General features: G+C 41.9%; 1 protein-coding gene across 9 annotated transcripts in view; it reads right to left on the minus strand.

Annotated features, from left to right (window-relative positions):
- Positions 1-18,738, minus strand: part of USP6NL (USP6 N-terminal like) — a 136,102-nt gene that overhangs the window by 52,647 nt on the left and 64,717 nt on the right. For all 9 annotated transcript variants that reach the window (XM_081022753.1, XM_081022750.1, XM_081022752.1 and 6 more), the window contains 2 exons: positions 16,638-16,711; positions 14,779-14,861 (listed from right to left, as the gene is read on the minus strand). In XM_081022753.1, coding sequence (XP_080878879.1) covers positions 14,779-14,861; positions 16,638-16,711 — 157 coding nt within the window. The remainder of the gene's footprint in view (positions 1-14,778; positions 14,862-16,637; positions 16,712-18,738) is intronic.

The following is an 18,738-nucleotide window of genomic DNA, read 5'->3' on the forward strand; positions in this document are numbered from 1 at the left end:
GACTCAGTATAAGGCAGCTTCCTATGTTAGGAGTATCGGGATGATGTTTATGGTGGTAATTAAATAGTGCTGACATTATCAGGACAAGATTCTAAGTGCTATGGGGTGATTAAATGAAATGACTAGACACCCACTAAAGACTATTGCAGCTTAAAAGACTAAATTGTGTCTACATGGAAAGCAATTACATTTATAGCTATCTCTGATGCTCTACTTATTTTAGCTAAGAGAAGCCCGACTCCAAAGTGTGATACTATTTAAGACACACATAGCACATACCCAGATGAGAATCAGGCTAAAAACAGAATCTAACTCAAGTCTCAGGTCCTTAAAAGTTCAATCTTGCTCACTAAAAGAATGGGGAGAAATGATATCACGGGGCTTTCACAAAATAATACATTCTAAATTTGGGCCATGGCTTCTATCACCAGAAGTATTTTGTACCCGAGAGTAGACACCCAACTACAGTAATGTTCCTGTACCACATCATGAGTGGCTGACAAGTTGCCTCTCTGTGTAAAATACACAGAAACATGCTATGTAAAGAAAAAAAGGCACATTTGAAATATACTTCTGTATGTCGTCTCAAGGGCTGATGCTTAACTTTCTTTCCAGTGAAACCAATGAGGCTTTAAAGTGCTCAGCATTGGCTGGGATTGTGCCATTTATAAGCAAATGAAACAGTAAAATAAAAACAAATCAATACACCCTTTAGAATCGAAGAAATAGGTGTGTCTTTTGTTCTTGGTAATTTCTACCACAGTAAAAACTAATGGTAAAACAGATCAGGTCCAAGGATGGAGACTTCTACACACCTGGAGACACTGACCTCACCAGAAGTAACTGCCTGCTAAAATCTGGTGCACAGAAGTTTAAAATAAAAGGTCAGGCCAACTCTGCACTACTATCTACAACTGCTTTGTGTTGGACTGTGAGCACAGCTCAAACAAGGACAACCACAGTGGGCCTTATGCTTTAAAACTCCCTTGGCTTGTCAAAATAAATGCATTATGTTAGGTATTTGGGCTGGTACGTTACACCCTCCCAGATTTTTTCAGTGGGTACCAATCTGTGTTGTTGTTTTTTTTAAGTATGTTTTTAAATACACCACCCTGCATGCGCGCACAGTTGCCAATTTTAACCCAAGCAGAAATGTCTTGATTTGCTTCCCAAATGTGTTCGAGTGAGGCCTTTGGCAAATGTCCAGGAGAAGCTAGCTCCTTGCAAGTTAACCAGCTGCTGAAAACAGATTGCTATGGTCCTTCAAGGGTGCTCAGACAGTGTTATTACATGGACACTCTTCACTTGATTAGTTGCTCCTAGGCCCATTTAACATTTTAAAGCAAGTCTGCCATGTTTTTATCTGTGTTCCTTGCAGCAAACACAGTATTCACATCCACACCAGACATTTAAAGTACTCTCAAGCCATTTTAACAGTCATGGTAAAGAATTCAGGGAACTGTAAGTTTCCCATGGGAGCCGCGAGTTGTCAGCCCCCTTAACAAACTATTACTGCTTGTTTAATTTGTACTACAATTCCCAGGATTCTTTGGGGGAAAGCTAGGAGTCATTGCTTTCCCTCAAAGAATCCTGGGAATTGTAGTACAAATTTAACAAGTGGTGCAAACATGGGTGTGACAAGCATGTGGAGAGATGCACATTTCCAAACTAAACAGCAGATACATATCAATAATCCCACATTCAGCCACATGTGTCTCCAGTGTATGATCAACATAAATCTCAAGTTGTTTTGAGGCTAGCTCCACCACACTTCAGGAATTTTCTGTATAGACTGTAAACACGTCTGCTGCTATAACGTTGGGATTGGTGCTATGGAACTCAAAGGCAAAGCTCTACAAGGCTTCACAGAGGAGTTTGTGTTGTTAACTGTTTATTATTTATTTCAGTGCTCATATCAAGCTGACTGAGATGCCCCTCCTGTGTCTCCCTTCGCCCACACCCAAATGCTGGACTCTGGTATTCTAACAAGAGCCACAGACCACAAGCCCTATTGATGCCTGTCCCTGTTATGCTCTCTTCTCTTATTTCAGATATTCTTCTAATGTAGATAATAGCTAAGTGGGAACAGAGCAATGACAGCATGGTTGTATCAATGGCAAAGTGGAATTTTTAGATCCTTTCAGCCAGGGAATACCAAGCTTTACATCTCCTGTTTGTAAAGTGTGTGTTTTTTGATTCCCCTCCTTCTCTCCTCCGCAGTGTGTGTGCACTCCTGCCCACACCACAACTCTCTAGAGGCTTTGGCTGTTTGCAGGCAAAGTCTGCCTACACAAATCAATCTCTGTTGGTGCAGCTTATGAATATACAGCAACAGGAGTCTGCATGCCTCTATGAACTATGCAGGCCCACTCCACGGGTTGCATAACAGCAAGCACAGTGGAATCGGAAAGAGGAGGGAGGAAAGTTCAAAGTTGCCCCATATCCTTACGCAAACAGAATACAACCTCACGGCCTATGTCCAAGACAACTCGTCTTCCAATGGATAGTGGAGATGCAGATGTTGATCGTATCTCAAGTCAACATTATTGGCACTACCAATATGTGTGTGCTCTTGCAGAAGCAGAGAAAGAAAAAGCCCAAATGTAGTGACCAGGGGCTACCTTATAAAGGGAGGCAGAATAATTTCAGCACATAAAGCTTCTCTCATTTCCACAAGCTGCACCCACAAAATCCCCTCTATTAAAGGTAAAGGAGGCCAGCTGCCCTCTTTCATATCTCATCATATTGGAAAGATGTGAAAGGAAGATGATATTTGACTGACAGACAAACAAACAGACAGATATAGATATAGAGTGGATACCAAGTTTACAAAGCCTGAAGACAACTGATGTAGTCCATTTCTCCCTGACATAGAGAACTGTAATGGTTAACAGTCTTGAGCTGAGAAGGTGTCACATCAAATCTTGCTTCAGCTATGAATTCACTAGGTGCAGAGGCCCTAAAATAGGGAGGGAGTCGTTCTCTCCTTGACAAAACCTGGTGCAGTTTTACTAAGAGGCCCAGGCCAGCACCCTCTCTGATCTTACATAAATCTCTTCACTTAGGCAGGCAAATCACTTTTCCCCAGCCTTGATCTTCCAACTGCAATAGGGGTAGAATGATAAACTACTTTATTATAGGATTTAGGACCATAATAGCTCGGTGCCAGAGCACATGACTTTGGCATGCCTTCAATCCCTGGCACCTGCAGTTAAAAAGATCAGCTAGCAGGTGAATAGGAAAGAGAGCCACCGCCTGTCAGAGTAGACATCAGGAGGACAACAATCTGGTATAGCTCCCTCTGTTCCTATTGTTATAAGGATTGAGATACTGTATACATTACAAATGCCACTATCTTGTTTCCCCAAGATCTATATTTGGAGATTGTGGGAATATGGGAGGCATAGCATCTGCCCTATATTTCTCCTTGGCTGGGTCTACACATGCAGGGGAATGAAGTGGTGAATTGGGCCGAACTGTTTCACACCTCTTTTGAATGCTTTAACAATTACTTGCAAGTAGAAAACTAGCTCATCAGGTAGGGGGCTGAGCAAAAACATCTCTCTGCTATGCTAGTTTTCTTCCTACAGGGATATACCGTACATGCAGCGGAGCCTTCAAGAATGCTATCACCCACCTGCGGTATCAAATAGTATATCAAATAGTATAGCCACTTCATGATTCTACCACATGCTTTCATGCGTAGATCAGGCTTGAACTACGGGATGTTCCACATTTCGTCAAGATGAGAAACACCATGCAATCCAGGGATTGTTACATACACAGCAATGAAGGAAGTGGATCCAAATCTCTATAATGACAGGGCTTAAGTAAGAATACCCACATAATGGTTTAAAAATCCAAGCATTTTGCAAACTTCATCTCCCTAAAGCTCTCCTCGAAGATATGTGTTCCAAAGGGAAATTGAAGGAGGGAAATAAAAGGAATTGCCAAAAGGGAGTCACAGCAAGTCAGTGGATCATCTGTTCTTCCAAGTCTTGCAAAAGAGAGACAGCTAGCTATTAGTACCCAAGTACAAATTCTGTCTCCTGGAAGTCCTACATATTCAATGCCTTGCTTAAATATTTAAAGCATGCATTTGCTGTATTATATTTAACCTGTTGGTCACCATGAAGACCAGAAAGTTGATTTAAAAAATAATAATAATCAAAAAAGCAGGTTCACAATATGCAAAGTTCTGTAGAATGAGACATGTTTCAGTGCAAAATTTGTCTAATGGCAAATAAAGCCTCTTACGAATAGAGAAATGTAATATTACCATACCATTCTAATGACTGAGCGTAGGAAAAAGAACAGTGCAAATACCAAGGCTTCTCCAGCACATAAGCGGCATTTCGGGAAAAGCCAGCATTTCTGAAGAATGTGCTTTATTGAGGGAAGCACATTGAGAATAGATTTGAAGTGATGAATGGAGCTAGATCTTTAAATTTATTGCGCACACAGAGGCAGCTGGTGCTGGTTTTCATACATCTTTCAAGAAAAATGTGTCAAAAGCAACACTTGCATTACTCATCGGTTAAGACTATTACAGAAGCTAGCTCAAATCTTATAACATCCAATTCTGTAACTCACCCAGATATATGGCCATGGCCATTATTATAGGAGGCCATTTTTCATAATTAAGGAGTTTTATCCCAGCAAGCGAAGCTACAAAAGGGCTGCATCAGAAAGAAGGGCAAAGTTTTCCCACACAAGTTGTATCTCAGGCTTATATTGTACGCTTATTTCAGAATGACACCTGCCCCAATACAGGGACCGACACATGCTGAAATGTATTCCTTGGGACAGTGTTGCGCAAATGTCCTTCAAACATAGGTCCTTATCGTACATGGTCTGCAAATGTAGGATTTGACCACCGCTATAGTCAGATTTGCTACAGAAATAGCAAGGTGCTTAGAAACGGGACATGGTGCCTCTGGGAGGCTGATACGCGATATAAAAGCTGATCCTACCACCTCATCAGAACCGAGGCAATATATAAAAACTCTGGAGGTGCCCACTTTCACTACAGAAATTCCAAATGTCAAGTGACAAGTTATATAGGCTCATTAAATGCAGTATTAGATTTACAGACACCTCTGACTTAGCTGGGATTGGTTTTTTGTAAGAGCCTGCTCAGTTTACTGCATTTTAAAACAAATACATGCCCCCGAGGAATAGGGATAAAGCATTTGATGCCAACACAAACCCAGGAATGTCCAAACAATGCATCTTCTTTTAAAACAACATATTAGGTCCTCCCCACCCATATAATAATAAAGTATTCTAACTCTTATTATTGAGGACCCTCTGTCTATTTAAATGCTCACACTAAAATTACATCATTGAGTCTGGGTCATTGTTTACTTTCCTAATGTTGTGTTCTGAAAAAGTGTGACACTATTACTATTACTATTACAATACTTTATGTGCTAACTTTTAAATGCCTGATAAAAATGTCTCTATTCTACCAGGTCTGTGCCGGCAATTAAGAGTCCCTCAGAAGGGTCTGTGATGTTTGCTTTTAACTTCTTTTTGTTTTAACTTCTTTTTAATTTTTTATGATTTTATTGTTTGGTTTTATGTTTCCTGGAAAGCTGTCTGTGGACAAACGCCGGCTCCCTCGGCCTGAAGCGAGATGAGTGCCGCACCCCATAGTCGCCTTTGACTAGACTGAACCGTCCAGGGGTCCTTTACCTTTAACCTTTCCTGTTGTAAACCACTGTGATTTTTAAAAATAAAACTAGATACCCATAATTAGGTTTACCAATTGACCTAGGATGGGACGCGGGTGGCGCTGTGGGTTAAACCACAGAGCCTAGGACTTGCCAATCAGAAGGTCAGCGGTTTGAATCCCCGCAACGGGGTGAGCTCCCGTTGCTCAGTCCCTGCTCCTGCCAACCTAGCAGTTCGAAAGCATGTCAAAGTGCAAGTAGATAAATAGGTACCGCTCTGGCGGGAAGGTAAACGGTGTTTCCGTGCGCTGCTCTGGTTCACCAGAAGCGGCTTAGTCATGCTGGCCACATGACCTGGAAGCTGTACGCCGGCTCCCTCGGCCTATAGAGCGAGATGAGCGCCGCAACCCCAGAGTCGGTCACAACTGGACCTAATGGTCAGGGGTCCCTTTACCTTTATTGACCTAGGATAACAAGGTAAGGACTGAGCAAAGGCCATCAGCTCCTTAGATTTTTTTTAATGAATTACCTGGAAATAGCTGGAATCTTAGGATAGCAATTGGATTAAGATTAGAACACTGAAGTCTACACCACTGAAGCCTATTGTGCACACAAAAATGAGAAGGAACAGAAAAGCATATAGCTGTGCTGATCAAAATATTCCTTTATAACGTTAGATTAAAAAAGAGAAGTCAATTACTTCACTTGGAGACATTTAATGTACTTCAGTTCTGAATAAAATCTATTTCTTTGGCTCATTATTTTCATTTTCCCACCTGCTGCTACAATGTATTGCATTTAAATAATAAAGTGTGATAGAAAGAAGGGTACATGCCAGCCTCTTAGCATGACACAGAAGACAGATTTCTATTGCCTGATGTATGCCCCAGGCAGAGCCATAATCCCTTGCATTAGCAATCCCTTCTCAAAACATGTTCAGCACTTTAACGAACTCTCACAAGCTAGCAGATAAAATTATACTTTGGATCATTGGCTTGAGAAAAGAGAAGCAGCTCTGCCAAAATTGCTGGAGCTGCGCCTGTTGATACAAACCAATAATGTAAAGCTTTGGGGGACAATAAGACTGGAAGGAAGATTAGGTCTGCCAAAGAAAAAGGAAAAAGAAAAGCAGGCACTACCATCCCTAGTTATTGCATGTACATTTGTTCAAACCATGGGGGGTGGACCCTTCCACACTTACTCTCCAGTAGGGAGTGATGGGCAAAATCATCAAGGGATGTAAGAATAGCCTTCGAAATTGTGCATTTCATTCTTCCAGGCCAGAAATGAAATGTTCCTGTTTGTTAAACGTACTCCTTTGCTGAATTTCTTTTCATTGATTTCAATGCACTTGCGGTCCCTTCATCTCTAGGGAAAGCTCCTCAAATAGTGTCTTCAGGTCTAGAAGAGGTGGTGGTGGTATTTATTTCCATTATATAACAATTACGGGGGGGGGGGTGGAGAGAGAGAAAATTCCAATTTATCCCTACCCCCACCCCATGCCGGACGAATCAGTCTATTTAAGTTTGCCAAAGTCCGCTCTGTGATTTTGGTGGCTGCCATTCTTCAGGGTTATCAGAAAGTATTTCATAAATGGATTCCATATTTCAACAAAAGCATCTACGTCAATTGTATTATTCAATGCATGTAATCTCTTTGTTAATTGTTCTGATACAGCAATAGGTCATGCATTTGGTTTCCAATGAGAGATACACAGATGTTCCAATCCTTGCCAATTCTGTGCCACTCGTACGCATGCTAAGTAATTAGTTCTTCATAACGAAGATCAGATTGCCCTTCTTTAAAAAAGTTAATAATCTGAAAATTGGGGTACTTTCCACTTGTTAACCCGTAATACAGCTTATTTGTGTACATACCCTCTGCCAGAAGTGTATTATATGTTCCCACATCCACCACATGTGAAATGCTGTGCCCATTCTATTGCAGCCTCTCCAGCATAATGTCAAGATTGTTTCATTAATATAGCTACATCGTAATGGTGTCATATGCCATCAATGTAATAATTTAAATGTATTTTCTTGTATACGAGTTGATACTGATTTTAGTGGGTTTGTTTAACCCACAAATTATCCGAATCCAGTTCCGTGGTCTTTCTTAGGTTGCCCTGGTGCTTTTGAGTGTAAATTTGCCAATGTTTCTCTTTTACAATCTTTATTTGTTTCAGAAGCCTCAATTTCCATGTGACCGGCTGTTCTTGGGATGGTAAGAGGTCAAGTTATTGAGGTCCAAGGCCATTTCTGTATTGCTGAGTGTCGCAGGATCAAGTCCGAAGGAGAAAGGAATTATCTGGCACACAACCTATTCAGGCTGGAATGGCACCATGCTGGCCGACCCCATCCCTGACACAGATATTGCAGCTGCACCAGTTTAGAGCAGCAACTGACATAGATCCAATACGCAGCCCATTTTTAAATTTGCACTGTTGGAGATGCAGCCGAACACTGCAGCTTTGGAGCTGTCTGGTCAGTCCTAGAGAGCACAGATTATCTCCACTTTGCAAGTTAGAGGCAGCTAACTTGGGAGATGGGAGAAATCAAACTTTGCCCCACACACACTTACCGTATTTTTCGCTCTATAAGACACACCAGACCATAAGACGCACCTAGTTTTTGGAGGAGGAAAACAAGGGGGGGAAATATTCTGAATCTCAGAAGCCAGAACAGCAAGAGGTATCGCTGTGCAGTGAAAGCAGCGATCCCTCTTGCTGTTCTGGCTTCTGGGATAGCTGCGCAGCCTGCATTCGCTCCATAAGACGCACACACATTTTCCCTTACTTTTTAGGAGGGAAAAAGTGAGTCTTATAGAGCAAAAAATACGGTAATTGGTTCATTTTCACGGGCAGAAGCACCACAAGGTACCATGGCCCTTTAGACATGCCCTGAACCCCCCTAAGTACGGCAGTAGCAATAGAGAACTAGTCACCCACTAAACATTCAGCTGCTGAAAATATAGAAGCTTCTGAAGGACAACGTGACAGAAATAGAACTTGTGCATCATAATATCCGCTGCATTTGGGTAAGCCACAAGCCTTCTCTCCATACATTTGCCCATGCACGCATCTCTATTCTTGGACCACACACAGGTTTTAAAGAAGCAACATCGGCCAAATCTCATAGCATGGGAAAATGCAGCCCATGTAGTTTCCTTTGAAAGCAGGGATCTGTTTTCTACTAGCTGCTCTGAGATTTCAGCTAATTTGAGCATAAAATAATTTGAGTGATGCAAAATGCTAGAGGAAAGACCATTAAATGGAGTATTACATAAGGCTTGCCCACACCTAATTCTTGGGGGGAGGAGAGTGTTTTTGTTTTACTTACGGGTGCTTAACTTTGCAACTGTGACATACTATTAACATGATGGATTTCTGCATTTTTATAGCAAATACATCTGATTCACTTAAGAGCCCTATCTGTAGCAATATATTCCACAGGTTCATTTTAAAATTAAAACACAAGTAAATTTTGTTCTTTTGCCGGTCCCCAACCAGCACGTTCAAATTCAGCATTACCATAAAATTGAATTTTAATAATTGATAATATTCCAGAGGCCAGTTAGTTACAACAACTAGTGGCAATGAAGCATATTAGATTCTAAAACTTTGCAAATAAAAATGTTCACACAGAATAGATGACTACAACCATCTTTGGAAGTGGAGTTCCACAGTGGTATTTAAGTTAGCTCCATTGAAAAGAATTAAAACAAGTCTTTCCCACTGCAGTCTGCATCCCCCAAACTTTGTGCAGGACATACAAATATGCTCTGAGATATGCAGTTACTGATTACTGACTCCTTCAGATTAAGTTTTAAGACCACTGTGTCTTCCCTGAGTATTAGTGTTCGCTCTCACCCAGATAGACAATTACAACTAAAGTCAGAATTTAACTACTTTCACTTGATTTCCAGAATAGCTGCTTTTCTCTGTTGAACTAAAAAGAAAAGAAAAATGTTGACCAACTTAATCAATTCCACTGACACTTACTTCTGAGTACATCTGCGTGGGACCGGGAATTCTGTGGTTTCCATGGTGAAAACTGAAGCAGGAGTTCTTTAATGCAGATTAGTTAAATGCAAAACACTTTTGCCTCTGGCTCCACCCTTTGGCTGCTGTGGCTCCACCTACACCCATACCAAATTCAGCACACGAATGTTTGCCCAGTCCTGACATCATGGAATAAGATACAGTGGTACTTCGGGTTAAGTACTTAATTCGTTCCGGAGGTCCGCTCTTAACCTGGAACTGTTCTTAACCTGAAGCACCACTTTAGCTAATGGGGCCTCCTCCTGCTGCTGCTGCTGCTGCTGCTGCTGTGCCACCGGAGCACAATTTCTTTCTCATTCTGAAACAAAGTTCTTAACCCAAGGTACAATTTCTGGGTTAGCGGAGTCTGTAACTTGAAGCGTATGTAACCTGAAGCATATGTAACCCAAGGTACCACTGCACTGTGACACTGTGGGAATATTTGGCAATATTTCACCAGGGTCAAATGATAAGCAGCCAACCTGGTGCCAAATGTATTGCTTTCCTTTCCTTTGGACCACACCATTGAGGCCAAAAGGGGGGGAGGTTTTGTCTGGGCAGACCAGGACCTCCATATACTCTGGCCAGGCTTGTGCCCCGGAGAGGTCACTTTGGTGCTGCAAACACAGGAAAAACAATGCGGGAGGCAGCAGGTACAAGCTACTGGTCTCTGCAGCGAAAGCAGGTGCTGTGATTCTCCAGCGGTTTGACTTCACTCCTGGAAGCGCATTCCACTGTCTCTTGAGACAGATGGGATTCCAACAAGAACTGGAAATATTTGATAGGCTGGCCAACCGAAGCCATAGACTCAGTAGACTGGTCTTCATTTACTCTCTCTATCCCCCCACCCACCCCCATCTGCAATACTGAGATAGCAATCCTGATATACCTTCCCAGATTGCTATAGGACAGGCACGTCCAACTCCCAAGAGACTGATCTACTCACATTATAAAAATACTGGCTATGTGATCTACCCATTGTTATTGACAGGCAAAGTTGTTGAGTTTTTTTGTTTGTTTGTTTGTTTGTTTTTAGGGGAGCCAAAGCTTTATTTACCCCCTTTATTGGGGGGGATCACTAAGCATCACATGATCTACCATAGCTGCCCAGGAATCTACCTGTTGAACATGCCTGCATAGGATATTAAGATAACATGATGGGCTTACAATGTTTTAAAGGGCTCAGCAGCCAATATTAAAGTGTTGGCGTACGCAGGGCCTCATGGGCAACAGTGGTTTCCAACAACTGTACATCACAGCAATAAATGCAACTGCTGGGACTCCACACATAACAAGCAGCAAAACCTTTTCAAACATAAAAAGTATATTTGCCGAAAATCCATAAATCCATATGCAGTACCCCCTTAATGAGGCCTTAACTTCCCAGCAACAGCAAGGCACCCATCCTTCAAGATATGCCATTTCAAACCTTCAAGCAGTATATTGCCTTGCCTCTTCTCAAAAACATTTATTTACTGTATTTTCTGGTATATTAGACTACTTTTTAACCCAGGAAAATATTCTCAAAAGTCGGGGGTCATCTTATACGCCCAGTCGTCTTATACGCCGGAAAATACGGTACTCAAGAACAGCCACAATAGTGTGCCAACTGCTGCCATTTGAGTATGCAAATGGTAAGACGCAGCAAAGACAGTTTGAGCATGTGGTGCCAATTCTGGCCCAACTGCACTGGATGCCAATTAGTTTCCATACTCAATTCAAAGTCCTGGTTTTGACCTATACAGCCTTAAATGGCTCAGGACTGCAGTGCCTCAAAGGACCGCCTCTCCCCATATGAACCGACATGGACCCTGCAATCATCTTCCGAGGCCCTTCTTTGGGTGTCTCCTCCACAAGAGGTCTGGATGGTGGCAGCACAAGAACAGGCCTTTTCTGTGGTGGCTCCCCATTTCTGGAATGCTCTCCCCAAGGAGGCTCGCCTGGTGCCTTTGTTACATATCTTTAGGTGCCAGGCAAAAATGTGTCTCTATATCCAGGCCTTTGGTTGACTGAACATTTTCAGGTTATTTAAATGTGTTGGTGGGAAAGGAGTTATTTTGTTTATTAGGTATTCTGCATTCTCATTTTGTATTTTTATGTTGTGAGCTGCCCTGTGATCTTCGGGTGAAGGGCGGTATACAAATTTAATAAATAAAAATAATTTATTCACTTGAGAAGAGATGTGGCAGCACAAACACACCTGGGGGATGCTGAGGCAGGTGCAGAATGCAAAATATAAACACAGTGAAGGGAATTCAGTATAGGGAGCAACAACTGAGTAGAGCTGGTGCGGCCATGCCCTCAAGACACAAGCAAAGGTTCCTGCAGTAGTCATATGCTTGAGAAACCAAATCGCTATGCAGAGGTCCTGCAGTTTCGAATGAGTTTCCAAGGAGATAAAGATAAATATACTAACGGAACTATGCAATTACTGAGCTTGTGCCTGAGCCACTTCCTGCATTTCAGCCTTGGTCTTCAACTCTGAACATTTGCTTAATTAGATGTACATGCTAGTTAAGTGTGGGTGTTTTGAATGTTGTACTGAAGTGGTGTGGGAAGAAGCAAGAGGACCTTGAGCGTTTCTCGACACATTTAGGTCTCATGCGTGCATCTCCCCTCTGATGGTTCTCAGGCACAGCCCTTACATGGGATCCTTCAGAGCAATTCCTTCCTTACTGCTTTGGTAAGAGATCCCAAGTCACCATATGTCTATGGCAGACTGGTTGTTTTAACAGTAAGGTATACATGGAAGTGAACTCTCATACAACCTAGATAACTGGATAAGCATTAGCTGGCCTCAATCAAATACAATTGCTCCAGCTACAGTACTGTCTCTTGATGAAAGATGTACAAGCAAACACACATACACACTTGAAACTTTTTGTGTCCATGCAAATAGATTTTCTGGACATATGCAAGGCTCATGCACACTAAGCAGCACAATATTGGTAGCTCTATGGAAATTCTGTGGAAATGTTCTGCTTATGAATTTCCCTTGGGGAAAATGGTTAACGAAAGGACTCCTCAACACTGACTTGTAAATTAAAGCCGCTGCACAGTAGTGCGCCATTACATTGTTCAGACAAGCATGGCAGTTATACATTCAAGCACAGTGGGGAGGGGGCATAGCTAAGCAGCAGAGCACAGGCTTTGCACATAAAGGATATATATTGATATATCGTCCAAAACCAATTTGAAGTCCTTATCGTGATAATCAGTTTCATAGTTTTCATATGGTTTCAAGTCCATAACAAGCCCATACTGAAAACCAAATATTGCCCATCCCTATATAGGAACTCAGAGAGGTAGCCAACTAAGCAGTTATACTAGCATAAGGGCTTTTAGGTATGCAATGCAAATTCCATTCCCTCTTTTCTCCCTGCAGTCCACCCCACACATCTCCTAAATCTGCTCTGGGGGTTTCTCCAACCCTCCAATGCAGGCTGAGGATGCGTGTAGGGGCAGGAGAAGGCAGAGAAGCTACACTGCGCAGCTGGAAGTCATTGGGCTAGCATAACTATTAACTGGATACTGCTCCCAGATTCCATCTGTGGCGTTTGAAGTGAACTGGATTGCAGGTAACAGGGTTAGTAGAGAGCCATGCTTGAGAACTTGAAGAGCTGCTTCCAGTTACAATAGACAGTTCTGGACTAAATGAAACCATAATCAAACACACAAGCATAAACACAGCAGCTTATCTTCATGTAAATTCATAAACACTTGGCCAAGCTAGAGAATCCTCTCTCCAAGTTGTCTTAATCATTAAAGAAAATTTAACAATGTTAAAGTTTCAAACAATGGCTATTAGGATGAGAACTTCCAGAAGATGTCTAAACTATCATCAATTTTTGTTATAGCAATTGTTTGATTGTAACTTCTAGATTTAAAAAGAATGGTCCAAGTTTTAGATAACATGACCTCTTCTTGAAGTGAAGGGAAAACCTGTACTCTTGTTGGGAGCTAAACTAGAGTGCTAACCCAAGCCATCGTGAACCTTGCCCAGGCTACCACTAAAGTCAGATTAAGGGTCACCAGAGGCCTGAACTGATCAGCAATTCAACTAGTTTTGGTCAAAAGCCTCAGTTCTAGTTGCACCCCACTGTTTGCAAGTCCTGTCCCTGGATGGGGAAAAGCATATCCATCAAGTGCATCAATCTAGTTCAGCAGGGACTGGCTGTGCACTGCAATGCACATCTGCAAGTTGTTATACATTGACATCAGCAGCAGGCATTGGCTTTACCTTGCTGAATGGAGATGAACAAGTGATATGTTGGTCTCCTTTTACTTTTCAGTTTAACTTTTCCCTTTAATTCAAACAATGTTTTTTTATCTGAATTTCATTTATTTATTCAGTTGGATGTATCTTTTTAACTGAAGTCTGAAAAGCAGGTTTTAAGCATCATAATGCACAAAACATCTTCAAAGACAGAGAAGAGAATGAGGGAGTATGTCAGCCTGTAGCATCCCAGAATTTCTTAATAGGTGTTAGGCAACTGGGAACCTTACATCTGTAACTGATGTTGGGTAGTAAAGGGGTGGTATTTTTCACTATTCCTCTGTTGTGCCCCATGATTGTTGCAAATAAATTTAGCTACATAAAATTGTGATATGTTTGTGACATATATCTTAAGAAATAAAACTATTTTCTATTGGAGAACAAGGAACATCAGTTGCACATTCTGTAGAAGCATCCTCTGTAGAGTCCCCTGAAGAATTATTCTTTTAGTTCTTACAGAAAGTATCTAGCATGACCTGATTTTTGCTGCACAAAGCTTCTCCCTGCTACTTTTATACACAGGAAAGGTGACTGCCCATACTTTTCCATTACCAAGTACGGATCAATTTCAAATCAGAGTAAGAAAAGTGGAGAATATAAATAACCAAAGAATACTGTGAAAGACCATTTAAATTTTATTCACCAAATGGAATACTATTCGCAAAGCAATTCTACTTGAAGCAGTCAAAACTTTGACCAGACTGGCTTATAAAAGTGAGTAACATAAAAAAAAAAAAAAGGGCAGACAAACTTTTAATGTAATTCCCTTGCCAAACTATGCAACTTACTGCAGGAAACCAAATCTGTCAGTAACTTTGTAAAGGTGGTAGTCTGCATCTTCCCAAGGCTCAATCTGCACACCTTCACGGCCCTATAGAAAAACGCACAACAAAGACAGACAAGAATTCATTCATTACTTATGGTACAACATGTTGGAAGGAAAAGGACTGATTTGAAGTTTGCAACCGGGAGCAAATTCCTTATTTCTAATGTACTACTGCAAGAAGATCAAACCTCTCCATTCTTAAGGAAAGCTCACTGAGTGCTCACTGGAAGGACAGATCCTGAAGCTGAGGCTCCAATACTTTGGCCACCTCATGAGAAGAGAAGACTCCCTGGAAAAGACCCTGATGTTGGGAAAGATGGAGGGCACAAGGAGAAGGGGATGACAGAGGACGAGATGGTTGGACAGTGTTCTCGAAGCTACCAGCATGAGTTTGACCAAACTGTGGGAGGCAGTGGAAGATTACAACAATGTACTACACCATGGGTAGGCAAACTAAGGGCCAGGGGCTGGATCCAGCCCAATCACCACCTAAATCCAGCCAGCAGACGGTCCGGGAATCAGCGTGTTTTTACATGAGTAGAATGTATGCTTTTATTTAAAATGCATCTCTGGGTTATTTGTGGGGCAAAAAATAATAATATATAGTCCGGCCCCCCACAAGGTCTGAGGGACAGTGGACCAGCTTCCTGCTGAAAAACGTTTAGACACCTGTACTACACACACAGCTATCATCCAGAGAAGTGGGGCAGGGGTCCATGTGGGCAATGGGGTTTTTTTGCTTCCTGTTTTTATAAGAGGAGTACATAAATAACCCCAGTGCATATATTCAGTCTTGTGTGACATCGCTCTCTGGATAGCAGCCATGTCTATGCTGTTCCATGTGTCTGCATTACAATTGTTCTAATGTTTAGGCATCATAAACTACCACTACTACAATCGCTCCTACCATTTCTCCAGTAATAACGATGCCTATCATGCTCAGCTAAAAACAGAACATTAAAAAGCAACAGCGCAAGTTTCTCATATTAACTAAGCTGAACATGCAGGTTGAGAGAAACTGGATCTCCAACTACTGTACCAGACAATGTCAGCAACTAACATAAGACTATCCGCTTATGAGTTTCCCAAAGGCATTTGCCTAGGCATGATTAGCAACATACAGTGGTGCCCCGCAAGACGAATGCCTCGCAAGATGAAAAACCCGCTAGACGAAAGGGTTTTCCGTTTTTCGTTGCGCTTCGCAAGACGAATTTCCCTATGGGCTTGCTTCGCAAAACGAAAAAGTCTTGAGAGTCTTGCGATTTTTTTTCGCTTCCCCCCCCTTTTCTAAGCCGCTAAGCCGCTAATAGCCTTTTAGCCGCTAAGCCACTAAGCCTTTAATAGCCGCTAAACCGCTAAACCGCTAAACCGCTAATAGCGCTAATCCGCTAAGCCGCTAATAGGGTTGCTTCGCAAGACGAAAAAACCGCTAGACGAAGAGACTCGCGGAACGGATTAATTTCGTCTTGCGAGGCACCACTGTAGTATCAGTTGTTTGATCCAGCAAAGCAATTCCTATGTTCTTTTGAAGCACTAAATATTCCCTCCCCATGCCATTTCTCTTGCAACATAGAAAGGAGGAGGACACAATTTAGGCACTGTTTCCAATTTGGAATTGGAGTGAATCTTTGCTCCTCCTCTCTCCTTGTAAAAAAACATAGTGTGGCATCACCATGTTTATCCAAGAATGGCACACGAGGACAGGAAGAAAGGGGCAGGCATCTTTATTTGCCAGCCATCTGCTCACCTGTGGCCTCTTTGCCTCAGGAGAGCAGAAGAATAGCCATTTGCAAGGGTGCCTTAACAAGTACAGAAACTTACTCTGTCATACTTGGCAACTATGTCAGCTCGCTCTTTGGCAAGTTTGATAGCAGCATCCTGCTCAGCATCAGAACCTGGAAAAAGATAAAATAAACATGCAAGAATAGGTTACAGTGATCCTTTCAACAGAAGCAAGTTCTACTGGAAAGCAAAAAAGTGAAGTTTCAAAAATGTAACGCAACAATGCTAAAAACAAAATTGTGGCTTTGAATGCTGTGTATTTTAACTGACAATTTTATATAATCACATCTCAAAGTATATTTTCCTAGCCCTATTGGCAAAACCCTAACAAAATCATGAACTACTACTACTCAGTTCTAGCTTTTCTAGACTCAAGGAGGGAGGGATCTTTTACAAATCTAATACTGTAATCACAGGAGGGAGGGGGGATTCAACAAGATGCATTTGATAATGACTCAAGTCAGGATAGTGTTTTATATATTACAGTCTTGCACATATAAAGGGATAATATATGGGTCTCAAAAGACCTCGCTATTAAAAAGTACAATATGTTTTAAAGGTTCCTGCAGTTTAATGAACCCAACCTTTTCAAAACACAAGAACAGAAAACTATTTGCAATAACTGCAACACGCTGAAAATATTAATGTTCAATATATGCTACTGGAGGAAGAGTCAATATTCCATCTGTAAACTCATACTGAAGCATGCAAAACAGAGAAGGGAAGCAGGGTAAGAGGAATAAATCTCCTTTTCCTCCCCAGGCCCTCACTTGTAACTTCCAATCTGCAAACCCTAAACTGGCAAATCATGCCATTAAAGCTACATATACATTATACATATACAGAATATACATTATACATATACAAAAGGGACGCGGGTGGCGCAATGGGTTAAACCACAGAGCCTAGGGCTTGACGATCAGAAGGTCAGCGGTTCGAATCCCCGCGATGGGGTGAGTTCCCATTGTTTGGTCCCAGCTCCTGCCAACCTAGCAGTTCAAAAGCACTAAGTAGATAAATAGGTACCGCTCCAGCGGGAAGGTAAACGGCATTTCCGTGCGCTGCTCTGGTTCGCCAGAAGCGGCTTAGTCACGCTGGCCACATGAACCGGAAGCTGTACGCTGGCTCCCTCGGCCAGTAAAGCAAGATGAGCGCCGCAACCCCAGAGTCGTCCACGACTAGACCTTTACCTTTATACATTACATAACACAGAACAAACTGACCGCCTTAGACTAAGAAAGAGCACAGAATGCAAGGCGGTGCAAATCCTCAGTGAAGAAGATGGTAAAGATAGGCAAGCTGTACAAAGATACATTTCTATTACATGCCATCCTTTGCCAACACTCAGCTCCTCTGTGTGCACTCATGACAGCTAAACACACTAGAAAACCCTCAGGATTTGTAGTAGGACCCAGCAAGCCTAGTCAGTGCTCTGAATGACCAGAGTTCATGTCCCAGAATCCTCTGCAAGGACAACAATTCTATGGCTAATATGCAATGATTCCTCTTCAACCCAACTGATGCATAGAAGGAACTGCACAGACACAGGAAGGTTGAAAGGACCAGTTGGCTTCTCTCATTTTAGCCAACTTTACTTCTGCACAAACTGGGGTGGGGGTATATGCATATGTGCATATACAACTGTATTCTCACATTTATTTATGTACACACACACACACACACACACACACCACATGAAAATAAGCATGTGTTTTAACTTTTATTAACTTTATTAACTTTTATTTTCTCCTGGTTATTGGTAGGGTGAGCTTACTGTGATAGTAGCTTAACTACCTATGTTGAGACATTACTGCTCCTGAGAACTGCAACACAAACCAGTCCAGGTTCAGAAAGTGTGACCACTGGAAAGTATTTGAACAGCTAAAAGATATTACTATTGCTTTGCTTTCCACCTCAGGATTACTCAATGAACACGGAACATGCATGCTGCTGGAGAAAACACTGGTCATGTCAAGAAAAAGTAGCAAGGGTGAGTAAGAGCAAGCAACAGAAATAATGGCTTGACTCAACAGGGAAGTTGAAATGTCAGGTAAGGTGACCTGAGGTCGAGAGGGATTACGAAGCATCAGGCACAGTACGAATCCTAATAAGAGAGTGAAGGAAAAGAGAAATCAGATTT

Source organism: Podarcis pityusensis, assembly GCF_964106645.2.
Source record: "Podarcis pityusensis genome assembly, chromosome: 10".
Taxonomy (NCBI): domain Eukaryota; kingdom Metazoa; phylum Chordata; class Lepidosauria; order Squamata; family Lacertidae; genus Podarcis; species Podarcis pityusensis.